This window comes from Pongo pygmaeus, chromosome 10 (genome assembly GCF_028885625.2).
Source record: "Pongo pygmaeus isolate AG05252 chromosome 10, NHGRI_mPonPyg2-v2.0_pri, whole genome shotgun sequence".
NCBI classification, from domain to species: domain Eukaryota; kingdom Metazoa; phylum Chordata; class Mammalia; order Primates; family Hominidae; genus Pongo; species Pongo pygmaeus.
Window position 1 is genome coordinate 9,165,134 of NC_072383.2, and position 13,257 is coordinate 9,178,390.

General features: G+C 35.4%; 1 protein-coding gene across 1 annotated transcript in view; it reads right to left on the bottom strand.

Annotated features, from left to right (window-relative positions):
• The window catches only part of LOC129009785 (pregnancy zone protein), a 60,099-nt gene that overhangs the window by 38,089 nt on the left and 8,753 nt on the right, over positions 1 to 13,257 (bottom strand). Inside the window, exons 8-13 of the mRNA XM_054443339.1 lie at positions 10,584 to 10,695; positions 10,141 to 10,255; positions 9,893 to 10,002; positions 7,607 to 7,768; positions 6,042 to 6,269; positions 5,723 to 5,786 (exon numbers count right to left, since the gene is read on the bottom strand). Coding sequence (XP_054299314.1) covers positions 5,723 to 5,786; positions 6,042 to 6,269; positions 7,607 to 7,768; positions 9,893 to 10,002; positions 10,141 to 10,255; positions 10,584 to 10,695 — 791 coding nt within the window. The remainder of the gene's footprint in view (positions 1 to 5,722; positions 5,787 to 6,041; positions 6,270 to 7,606; positions 7,769 to 9,892; positions 10,003 to 10,140; positions 10,256 to 10,583; positions 10,696 to 13,257) is intronic.

Genomic DNA, 13,257 nt, shown 5'->3' on the forward strand with positions numbered 1-13,257 from the left:
GTGGTATGCCGTCTTTAAGAGACCCGTCTCACATGCAATGACACCCATAGGCTCAAGATAAAGGAAAGGAGAAAAATCTGTCAAGCAAATGGAAAATAGAAAAAAGCAGAGGTTGTCAAATGCCCATCAATGATAGACTGAATAAAGAAAATGTGGCACATATACACCATGGAATACTATGCAGCCATAAAAAAGGATGAGTTCATGTCCTTTCCAGAGACATGGATGAAGCTGGAAACTGTCATTCTCAGCAAACTAACACAAGAACAGAAAACCAAAAACCATATGTTCTCACTCGTAAGTGGGAGTTGAAAAATGAGAACACATGGAGACAGGGAGGGGAACATCACACACTGGGGCCTGTCAGGGGGTCGGGGGCTGGGGGAGGGATAGCATTAGGAGAAATACCTAATGTAGATGACAGGCTGATGGGTGCAGCAAACCACCATGGCACGTGTATACCTATGTAACAAACCTGCACGTTCTGCCCATGTACCCCAGAACTTAAAGTATAATTTAAAAAAAAAAGAGAAAAGCAGGGGTTGCAATACTAATTTCAGACAAAACAGACTTTAAACCAAGAAAGGTCAAAAAAAAAAAAAAAAAAGACAAAGAAGGGAATTGCATAATGGTAAAGGGTTTAATTCAACAAGAAAACCTAACTAAACAAAATCTATATGCACCCAACACAGGAGCACCCAGATTCATAAAACAAGTGCTTAGAGACCTTCAAAGAGACTTAGACTCCCACACAATAATATTGAGAAACTTCAACACTCCACAGACAGTATTAGACAGATCATCAAGGCAGAAAATTAACAAAGACATTTAGGATCTGAACTCAGCACTGGACCCAAATGGATCTGATAGACATCTACAAAACTATCGACCACAAAACAACAACACATACATTCTTCTCAACTGCACATGGCACTACTCTAAAACCGATCACACAATCAGACATAAAACTATCCTCAGCAAATTTAAAAAAATGAAATCATACACTCCACACTCTCGGAATGCCATATGATTAACATAGAATTCAATAAGAAGAAAATCACTCAAAACCATACAATTACATAGAAATTAAACAACCTGCTCCTGCATGACTTTTGGGTAAATAATGAAATTTTGGCAAAAATCAGGAAGTTCTTTGAAACTAGTAAGAACAAAGATACAACATACCAGAATTTCTGGGACACAGCTAAGGCAGTGTTAAGAGAGAAACTTACAGCTCTAAACATCCACATCAAAAAGTTAGAAAGATCTCAGCTTAACAGCCTCACATCACAACTAAAAGAACTAGTGGGTCAGCTGTGCTGTGCCATCCATGCTACACCCTAATCACTACTTGTTCTTCGGAACCTGAAAGTTATAGCAACGGAAGCTTCAAGACGGAAAAAATGGCAGCCAGCCTCTCCCTCTGTGAGCTCCATCCCAGGAAAATGTAAAGTTGCTACCAGCCTGAAAACCCTGATGGGGGGTGGGGTGGTGGTGGCTGCAGTCCCAGGTTGTGGGGTTGCCCCCATGAGGAGAAGTGGGACTCACATAAAAAATAGTCTGGCCAAACATCCTTGATGAACATTGATGCAAAAATCCTCAACAAAATATTTGCAAACCAATATTCCTGATGAACATCGATGCGAAAATCCTCAATAAAATACTGGCAAACTGAATCCAGCAGCACATCAAAAAGCTTAGCCACCGTGATCAAGTAGACTTCATCCCTGGGATGCAAGGTTGGTTCAACATAGGCATATCGATAAATGTGATTCATCATATAAACAGAACCAATGACAAAAATATGATTATCTCATCAGATATAGAAAAGGATTTTAGTAAAATTCAACACCTCTTCATGTTAAAAACTCCCTATAAACTAGATATTGAAAGAACACACCTCAAAATAATAAGAGCCATCTATGACAAACCCACAGCCAACATCATACTGAATGGGCAAAAGCTGGAAGCATTCTCCTTAAAAACTGGCACAAGACAAGGATGCCCCCTCTCTCACCACTCCTATTCAACACAGTATTGGAAGTCCTTGCCAGAACAATCAGGCAAGACAAAGAAATAAAGGCATCAGAATAGGAAGAGAGGAAGTCAAACTATCCCAGTTTGCAGATGACATGATTTTATATCTAGAAAACCCCACAGTGTTGGCCCCAAAGCTCCTTAAGCTGAAAAATGATGTTAGCAAAATTTCAGGACACAAAATCAATGTACAAAAATTACTAGCATTCCTATACACCAAAAACAGTCAAGCCAAAAGCCAAATCAGGAATGCAATCCCATTCACAATTGTCACAGAAAGAATAAAATACCTAGAAATACAGCTAACCAGGGAGGTGAAAGATCTCTGCAATGAGAATTACAAAACACTGCTCAAAGAAATCAGAGATGACACAAACAAATGGAAAAATATTCCATGCTCATAGATAGGAAGAATCAGTATGAAAACGGTCATATTGCCCAAAGATCTCTACAATGAGAATCACAAAGCACTGCTCAAAGAAATCAGAGATGACACACATGGAAAAAATATTCCATGCTCATAGATAGGAAGAATCAATATCATGAAAATGGTCATATTGCCCAAAGCAATTTATAGATTTAATGTTTTTCCTATAAAACTACCAATGACATCCTTCACAGACCTAGATAAAACTATTTAAAAATGTATATGGAACTAAAAAAAGAGCCCAAATAGCCAAGGCAATCCTAAGCAAAAAGAACAAAGGAGGAGGCATCACACTACCCAGCTTCAAACTATACTACAGGGCTACAGTTACCAAAACAGCATGGTACTGGTACAAAAACAGACACACAAATCAATGGGACAGAATACAGAGACCAGAAATAATGCTGCACACCCACAATCATCTGATCTTCAACAAAGCTGACAAACACAAGGAAAGGAGAAAGGACTCCCTATTCAATAAATGGTGCTGAGATAACTGGCTAGCCATAGGCAGAAGATTGAAACTGGATCCCCTCCTTACACAATGTACAAAAATCAACTCAAGATTGGTTAAAGACTTAAATGTAAAACCAAAAAGTATACAAATTCTGGAAGACAACCTAGGCAATACCATTCTGGACACAGGAACTGCAAAGATTTCATGAAGAAGACACTAGAAACAATCTCAACAAATGCAAACATTGACAAATGGGATCTAATTAACCTAAAGAGCTTCTGCACAGCAAAAGAAACTATCAATAGAGTAAACGGACAACTTAGAGAATGAGAGAAAACTTTTGCAAACTATGTATCCAATAAAGGTCTAATATCTAGCATCTATATAGAATTTAAACAAATTTACAAGGAAAAAACAAACCACCCATTAAAAAGTGGGCAAAGGACAGGAATAAACACTTTTCAAAAGAAGATATACATGTGGCCAACAAGCAAATGAAAAAAAGCTCAATACTACTGAATATTAGAGAAATGAAAATCAAAACCTCAATGAGATTATCATCTCACATCAGTCAGAATGGCTATTATTAAGAGTCAAAAAATAACAGATGTTGGCAAGGTTGCGGAGAAAAGGGAATGCTTATACACTGTTGGTGGGAATGTAAATTAGTTCAGCCATTGTGGAAAGCAGTGTGGCAATTCCTCAAAGAGCTAAAAACAGAACTATCATTTGACCCAAGAATCCCAGTACTGGGTATATATCCAAAGGACTATAAATCGTTCTGTCGTAAAGACACATGCACACGTATGTTCATTGCAACCCTACTCACAATAGCGAAGACATGGAATCAACCTAAATGCCCATCAGTGGAAGACTGGATAAAGAAAATGTGGTACATATACACCATGGAACTATGCAGCCATAAAAAAGAACGCTATCATGTCCTTTGCAGGAGCATAGATGGAACTAGAAGCTATTATTCTTAGCAAAATAATGCAGGAACAGAAAACCAAATATTGCATGTGCTCAGTTATAAGTGGGAGCTAAATGATGAGAACGTAATGGATACAAAGAGGGCAACACACGGTGGGGTCTATCTGAGGGTGGAGGGCGGGAGGAGGGAGAGCAGAAGACATTGAGGCCTATTGGAGGGTGGAGGGTAGGTGGAGAAAGAGGATCAGAAAAAATAACTATTGGGTAGTAGGCTTAGAACCTGGGTAACGAAATAATCTGTACAACAAACCCCGTGACACGAGTTTACCTACATAACAAACCTGAACATGAACCCCTCAAATCTAAAATAAAAGTTTTAAACATAATAATAAAGAATAAAATTTGAGAAGGTTTCATTATTTAAAATCTCAATTCTGAAAATTAAATAGGCAAATAGTTTAGGTAATAATAATTCGGACAGTATGAAGAATAGTGTGAAAAGAGAACAATATGAGGAAGCTCAACTTGGACAATTTGAAAAGTTTTAAAAAGTTGAATTTAGACAAATTGTGAATAAAATTTGTTCTTTTATCACAGAGGTGTAAGTGCTTTTGATAATTCTTTGGTGAAGAGTAAATTGGTAATTAATAACTATTAAAATATGTGGTTAAAATTGTTTTATGATGAAACAATTGTGATTTAATTAGCTATATAGAGAAATTTTTTCCAATTGTTGACTCAGCTACTTTCAATAAAATTTTGTGGCATCTTCACAAAGTAAATGATTAAATAACTATTCCTCATTTTACTATATAGAGATTTTTATACAGACTCTTCCTGTTATGAATAAAATTCAAATTGGAATATTATAAAAGAAAAAATCAAATAAATGTTTTAAAACCTTCGATTATTTCTGTGAATGTGATACATAGACCAGTATTAGAAGAAAATTATTCAACAAAAATTGAAGAAGAACAATGTACACAGTGGGGTCCGTTCTCCATATCTAACTACCTCTACACTAGTATTGGGAAAAAACTGATATTCAAAACTGGCAGCAGTTTTTAATGTTTAATTAAAATAATTAATTATTAGAGTACTGATTCATAACGTGTAAATTTTAACTTTCTCAAAATTGTTTCAATTTCCAAAACTGAAAAATAAAAATTAAAAATTGATATTTAATTTTTCCAGCTTAGCAGGAAGAGAAACTACATAAACAGAAAATATTAGACATGGAGCAAATCCTAATGGTTAGTAAGTTTAGCTTAGGGGTGTGGTGGAAATTGGTAAAAAGTTTGCCTTAGTTTAGGTTAATTACAAAAATGTTCACAGGTTCTCTTTTCAGTGGTTTAACCTCTACATTATTTGACTTAGAATAGAAAACGATCTTGGTTCCCTAGGCCTCAATTTATTCTTGAAGTGAATCCAGTTTCGTATATAAAGTACTCACGGCCTGGCACAGGAAAAAAAAATCTATCACCTTGTTCCATCCCACTTCCTATGATAATTACTTTTTTCTTCTCTGCAATGTTAACTTAATCAATGTACACTTTATTGGGGGTGGAGATGAATAGAAGGAAGCTTAGATTTTGAAAAGAGCTTTGTTTTACTGTTAGAAGAAACAAACTGAAGTGAAAAACTAGTGTACCTTAGCAGATTGACTGATACAGAGTAGACAATCAATCACATTTATCTGTTGACTGTTGGATTTTAAAATGCCAAAGAGTCATAAGACGAGTATTTTCCTGCGTGTCCTCCTTATTGTGAAGGGACGATGGAAGTGATTTCCCATTTGTGAACTGTCACTGAGGGAAGGGTAAGGATGTGTTAGGGGAGTAAGGAGAGATGAATCTGAGGATACTCACTGTTTCCTGACTCCACAGGCAGAGTGTGGGTTCCAGATCTGACGATGCCTCCCTTAGCCATGATCTGAAATGAAAAAACAGTAAAGGAAATTTCTTGAGCTGTACACGGTTCTCAGCCTTCCATTCCCCACACGACCCACTTTCAGTTGTCAAGTCTGTGCCGGAGAGAATCAACCTCAAGAAAACTCATGGAATGAAGGACGCACAACACGAACACAAGGTGGCTGTGTGCAAGTAGTTTATTTTGACATTCCTGAGCCTATTGACCACTTTTGTCCTACTGATAAGCTGCAATTGTATTGCATGGCCTCATTCTTACCAGGTAATGGAAACTGAGCTCCGATAACTCTCCCACGGCCTGTCTATTCAGTGTATAGTGTGCCCTGATAGTCTGCGTGTGGCCACAGGGCAGGGTACCAGCCACAGGCTCCAGGTGAATGTAACTCCCACTTAAGGAGAAAACACGATTTGCAGTGTGCTGAGCGCCATGGTGGTCTTCCGCTACCCATGAATAGTGAAAACACAAGTTGGGACGCACAGTGTAAACCTGAGTAAACAGAAAAACAAAGAAAGAATATTGTCTTGAAATTCTTCACCTTAGCTTCTCACCAAAATGAATAGTTACAACGGTGTCTTCCACTCTAAAATACACTATGGCTCTCCCTCATACTGGTTGACAGCCAAATAAATGAATTTTCAGTCTCCCAACATTCAAATATTAAAAGGAAATCACCCACAAATTTATCTCTTTTGCCCTGATTCTGCTAACTCATTACTACTTTGACATTTTCCTCCTGCCCCTCAGAACTAGAGGAAAAATGACATCCCAATGAGAATGATAAATAAACAAGCGGAAAAGAGATTTTTCAGATATTAGAATTACCTCATAAATTGGCTTAATTAAAATTAGGGTTTGTATTAATATAACATTCTATTACCTTATGAGCTTCAAAATTGTTTATAGTAATCCTTAGTAAATTAGCATTTATGCCTCTTATCATTATTGTGACTTCCAACCTTTAAGACCTATGTGATTTCTGAAACTTTAAGCCTTGCAGATAATGTTTTGCACACAATTCTATTTCCCTTGTGGTAACTGCTCCTTAGCTTTTCTTCAAAGTGCACTTATTTCTTTCTAAATTTATTAGGCGTATTTTGTGGACTCTTCTATTTGCTCTCATAATAAAGTTCCCATTTAAAAAAACCTTTTGCACATAAACACATCATACTGATAATTTACAGATCTGTTAACTCCATGAAAATAGGAACTTTTAAAGTGTAGGGACACTATTTAGTCACCTTTTAAATCCTAGGAAGAATGAGTGTCTATCACATAGAAAACATTAAACATCATTACATATTTTTAAACTGAGTTAACACACGAAACTGAGAAACAGAAATAATTTATATGCTGTTTATCTACACTGAAATCTATAAATTATAGTCTTTTATCACTTCTCTGAGATAACAAGCATGAAAACTTTTTAGCTATAGAAATCTTTTGATCATCATCATTAGACAATGTATATATATTAAGTGTGTGTGTGTGTGATCACTTTATAAAATTTCTAAGTAGACATGGAAAAAATAACATAAAACAAATTACATGAATTACTGAAGCAGCTGATATTTTTGAAGACCCAAATCAGATAAGATTTTTTTCCATAATATATAAAATGTTACAGATAATAATAGTGAAATTATCAGGCACTTCTGCAGTGCCTTTATTGTTTTTCGTGAAATTCTATTATCCTCAAATTTGTAAACTCAAAGTTAGATATCTTCTTATTTCTTACTCTTAAATGCAATCTGTGTGTTTCTTCTGAATATATCACTGTTTCTCACATTTCCTTTGTCCTCAGAGGTTTGTCTTTCTATCCTTACCTGGACAAAAAGTCTATTAGCCAAAATATTGGTAGTATTGATTGAAAACTGTGCAAGACCATGTTCATTGGTGGTTGCACTGGAGAGATAATTGGCTTCACCCGCAGAGATGAAGATGAGTTTATTGGGGATGGGCACACCTTTTCCATCCACCAGAAGCACCTAAAGAAGAAAAGTACTTGATAATTGATGTGAATAACACCCAGAGAGGACTGAACTCATGCGAACAAATGCTTTTGCTGCTATAACTAAAACAACAACCTCCCCCTCAAAAAAACCCCACCAAACCTTCATATTTACGACAAAATGTTTCCTTCCATTTGGATCCTCATGTCCTACATAGCTTATCTATGAAACTTTGTAGTATTTCCAGTAAAGTCAAGGAGATTTTTTTTTTTTTTTTTTTTTTGAGACGGAGTCTCGCTCTGTCGCCCAGGCTGGAGTGCAGTGGCGCCATCTCAGCTCACTGCAAGCTCTTCCTCCCAGGTTCAAGCGATTCTCCTGCCTCAGCCTCTCAAGTAGGTGGGACTACAGGCGCCTGCCACCACGCCCAGCTAATTTTTTGTATTTTTAGTAGAGACGGGGTTTCACCGTGTTAGCCAGGATGGTCTCGATCTCCTGACCTCGTGATCTGCCCGCCTCGGCCTCTCAAAGTGCTGGGATTACAGGCGTGAGCCACCGTGCCTGGCCAAAGTCAGGGAGATTTTTAATAACTACAACATGCCACTTAATATGCACTTGGAATAAGAATAAAAGAAATGAATTTAAACTGGCTGTTTTTCCCTTTTCGCATAGACGGAGGCTAGAATGCTTGCTTGGCTGTGTTCTGAACTCTACCAGCTAAAAAAGTTACTTAACTTCTCTGCGCTTCAGTTTTCCACCTTCATTAAAAGGGGGATAATAGTTGTGCCTCCTTTATATGGTAGTATTGAAGATTAAATAATTATTTAAAAATACATTAGAGGAGTAGGGCGACTATAGTTTTCCAATAATCTGTTGTGATTTAAAAATAGCCAGAAGAGAATAATTTTAATTTTTAGCAGAAAAAGGACAAATATTTAAGGTGATGAATATCTGAATTATGCTGATTGGATCTTCACAAATTATTTGAATGTATTAAATAATCACATGTACTCCCCAAAATTGATACTACGATGTATCAATTTTTAAATAATTTAAAATAATAAAAATACATTAGAAGATATTTGGTGTATGACAATTATTCCATAAATGTTAGTTACTAACGTTATCATTATCTCCTGCAACAAACCAGCTAAGAAAATCCACATGAGAATGTTTTCTTCCCTTCCTTTCCCTTCCCTTCCCTTCCCTTCCCCTTCCCCTGGCCCTTCCCTTTCCCCTTCCCCTTTTTCCTTCTTTTCCTTTTCCTTCCCCTTTCCTTCTTTTCTTTTCTTTCACAACAGGTCTTGCTCTGTTGCCCAGGCTGGAGTGCAGTGGTGCCATTATAACTCACAGCAACATCGAAGTTCTGGGCTCGAGGGATCCTCCCACCTTAGCTTCCCAAGCAGCTGGGACTACAGGTGCCTGCCACCAGCCCACTGCTAATTTTTTTTTTTTTTTTTTTTTTTTTTTTTTTGTAGAGGCAGTCTTACTATGTTGCCAGGGCCGATCTAGAATTCCCGGCCTCAGGCGATCCTCCCCCCTTGGCCTCCTAAAGTTCTGGGATTACAAGCATGAGCCACTATGCCTGGCCAAATGTCTCAATTTACTAATTATAAAACAGGTAAAATTAATTATCAATATGAATAAAATTAATATTTTATTTGTTTTATTATTGTTAGAATATATGTTAAACATATAAAAATATAATAATAATAACCATGAAATGCATGTTATTTTAATACCTATGCCTAAAATTAAAGACTTATTTATTTATGTCAAAAGAGAACAACAGATACAAAAAGAACACTGACAGCCATAAATGTTACAAACTCTGAAAATTCTGATGCTGCCTGACTCATGATAGAAATATCATTTATTCTAAACTGCATAAAGAAGAGGTTTGATATAATAACTAAGTCACATTACATTAAGTATCTTTATTAGCTACATATTAAAATAGTATCTCTGATTCTCATAATAATTTAATATGTGTCTGTTTGATTCATCAGTGATATTTAGAAAGGAAAGTATTTCTCCTTGGTTTCATGGTTTTGGTCATATTAATTAACTGATAACACTAACCAAGTGTGGGCTGCATCATTGTGTCCTGTGCTTAGGTGCAACTGGACACTTTGCTTACCTGTGCATTACGATATATCCTACCTGTCCAAAAAAGGGGATTCCTTGTCTAAAGTGTGAATCCACTTTCACGAATATGAGTTTGGATACAATGTTTGTGATTTCACTGATCCTGTTTGCAGTGACTTCCAGGTCTGAAAAATATAAAGAGTCAGTACTTTTAGAAGTTACTTTAGTCATAAAACTTCTTTCTTACAAATGACCTTTATTTTGTTATGGAAAGTAAACTAATATTTATTGTTTTCTTTCCCATATTCATTCATTACTCACACCTGTCCCCTCTTCTCTGATCCTGGCTTCCACTCTAACCTTCATTTCAAAGCCCGTATTTTTAATCGCGAGCATTTTGGTGTGTACTTGTTGGGTGACGCAGCCGTTGCTGTTAAGCTGAGAAAAATACCAAAAATAATAAATGTCAAACCGATTAAGATCAATAGTCACTGAATGTACTATTCTGTCTCTAATGACAAGAAAACTTTTTTTTTTTGCATTAAGCGTGTTAATTGACCTTCGAGAACTTAATACTCATATCTGCTTTGTAACCTCCAAAGTTAGTCGTCCAAATGAGAATCTTGTTGACTAAGAACAGAAATTCCTTTTTTGGTGGGGGATATTTTGCGACAAGCTTGTCCTGATGCCCTCTTTCTAGTTAGTAAAATGGAGTCTCACTGCTTGTAAACAGTGATAGCGCTGAGGGAGAATACCGCCTACTAACCTGTTGACTGAATTCCTCACAGACCTCGTGCTTGTCACAATTAAGAACATGAAATAATTTTCTACACAGGCTCACAGTTGCAAGTCCTGGGACAGGCTTCCCATAGGTGTATCTGGCACATGAGAAATAAATCAGGAATTGAGAATGGCTGTTTGCATTTTCCACTACCGCTCCTCCACAGAACTGTCCCTCTTTAGAGTTCCCTACACATCTTTATCATCTGGGTGCCCACCAAGTAGAAACCTGTCTGGAAAATGTCTCCCTCAAAAATACTATCCATTAAAACCTTTGAAACTTGGCTGCACTGTACCACCACATTCTCTTTGGGATTGAATACATATATTTATATAAATATTTTTATATATTTAATATATAATATTATAATTATATTTTAATGTTTAATTAAAATAATTAATTATTGGAGTACTGCTTAATAATATATAATATAATATATAATAATATAATATATTATACATAATGTTTAAAATAATTATTAATTATTAGAGTACTGATTAATAATATATAATATAATATATAATATATAACATAATATACTATATTATATTTATATAATATAATATATAAATATAATATAATATAATACATAATATATAAATATTAACAATATACAAATATATAATATATATTATATATAATATATTATATATAATATATTATATATATTTATATATATTATATTATATATTATATATAATTATATATAATATACAATATATAATATATAATATATAATATATAATATATATAATATATAAATATATAATATATAAATATATAAATATATACTTATATAATATATACAAATATATATAAATATATAATATATAATATATACAAATATATATAAATATATAATATATACAAATATATATAAATATATAATATATACAAATATATATAAATATATAATATATATTTATACATAATATATATAATATATTATTATATTCTATATATATTTAATCCCAAAGAGAATGTGGTGGTACAGTTCAGTCATATATATATGCAAACATATATATATATATGTTTTTCCTTTGGCCAGGTGCAGTGGCTCATGCCTGCAACCCCAACACTTTGGGAAGCCAAGAAGAAGGATCGCTTGAGGCCAAAAGTTCCCAACTAGCATGGGTAACATAGCAGGACCCAGTCTGTACAAGATTTTTAAAAAGATTAGCTGGGTATGGTGACACACACCTGCAGTCCTAGCTACTTAAGGAGGTTTAGAAAGGAGATTCACATGAGCCCAGGAGTTTGAGGCTACAGTGAGCTAAGATTGCTCCACTGCACTCCAGCCTGGGTGAGAGACTCTGTCTATTAAAAAAATGTTTCTTCCTTTTAACGTACTTATTTTCTATCATTCTTCTTTATTTTGTTTTAATAATATCGAAGCTTATTCTGTATACCAAGTGAGCAAATGTAGATGACAAATTGAATAAAAATAAGTACATAATAACTAAGCAAATCTAACACAAAATGCACGGACACACACACACGTGCACTTACACACATGCACACAGAAGAGAAGGGAGAGAGAGGGAGAAAAAGAAGCCTGGGAACACCATGAGGCATGTAAATAAAAATAATTTGTGGGGTTATGTGTGTGTGCACATGTTATATTAGTCCTTTCTCTCATTAGATAATGGGTAACAGAATAATACACAATAATTTTGTTTTGGACATTCGTTTTCTTTCCTATTTGCAAATGGCTCTGAAATTACTTCAAATAAAAAGATAGAATCAAAGCAGCTTATTCTGAAACCCTTCTCCAAGATATAGATATCTGCACTACGGCACTATTGAGTTAGACACATGACTCCTTGGCCATTGCTCTGAGGCTGAAATGAGGCAGAAATCTAGACGTCTTGGTGTTTCCGGTATATAATATTTAGGCTGGCATATTCCTTTACCCTGCATGCTCCCTCTGGGATTGTTTGTTTGTAGGCAATCAGTTTTGCTTCTTCAGGTTAAAAGGAACTGCAAGAGGTATCTGTAATCACAGAGGGCAACAGTGGAAAGGAACCTCATAGGTAAGGTTCATGCCCTCTGTCTACTGCTTAAGAGATGGAGGCGCAGAGAAGCAGCAGAATGCCTAGTTAAAACAGTAAGTTCTGATAGGGGAGGCACACTCATCACTGCCAGTTCTGAGTCTAGGACCCTTCATAATCATGACATCAGTCACTGGATCATTTATATTCTGTTTAAGTCACTTCTATAAAATCCTAGTCATTGGCTTTTGCCCAGTAATTGTGACCTGTGATCTTTAGCCTTCTCTATCACATTTTTAGTCCATCATATCAGTTCATCCTCTTTCCTCGATGACAGGATTAGCATTTATGGTATACATATGAAGAAAAGGAGAAAGTGAAATTTCCTGGAGTAGAAATTTCTGGGGGAGAGATTATTTCAGGTTATTAAACAATTTGTTCTACCATTGCACTATTTCTGGTTATTGAACAATTGTTCTATCAAAAAGATCAATGTAAAACATTCAATGTATCCTCTTAAAATTGCCCAGAGGAAAGATTAGGCATAATTAATTCAATGTTCCATGAGAAAACAAACAGGCAGATTCTGCAAGCAAGACTTCTAGAGGCCAACTGATGATCTTCAGTGAAATGTCACTAAAAAAAGGAGGTTATAGACTTTTAAACCT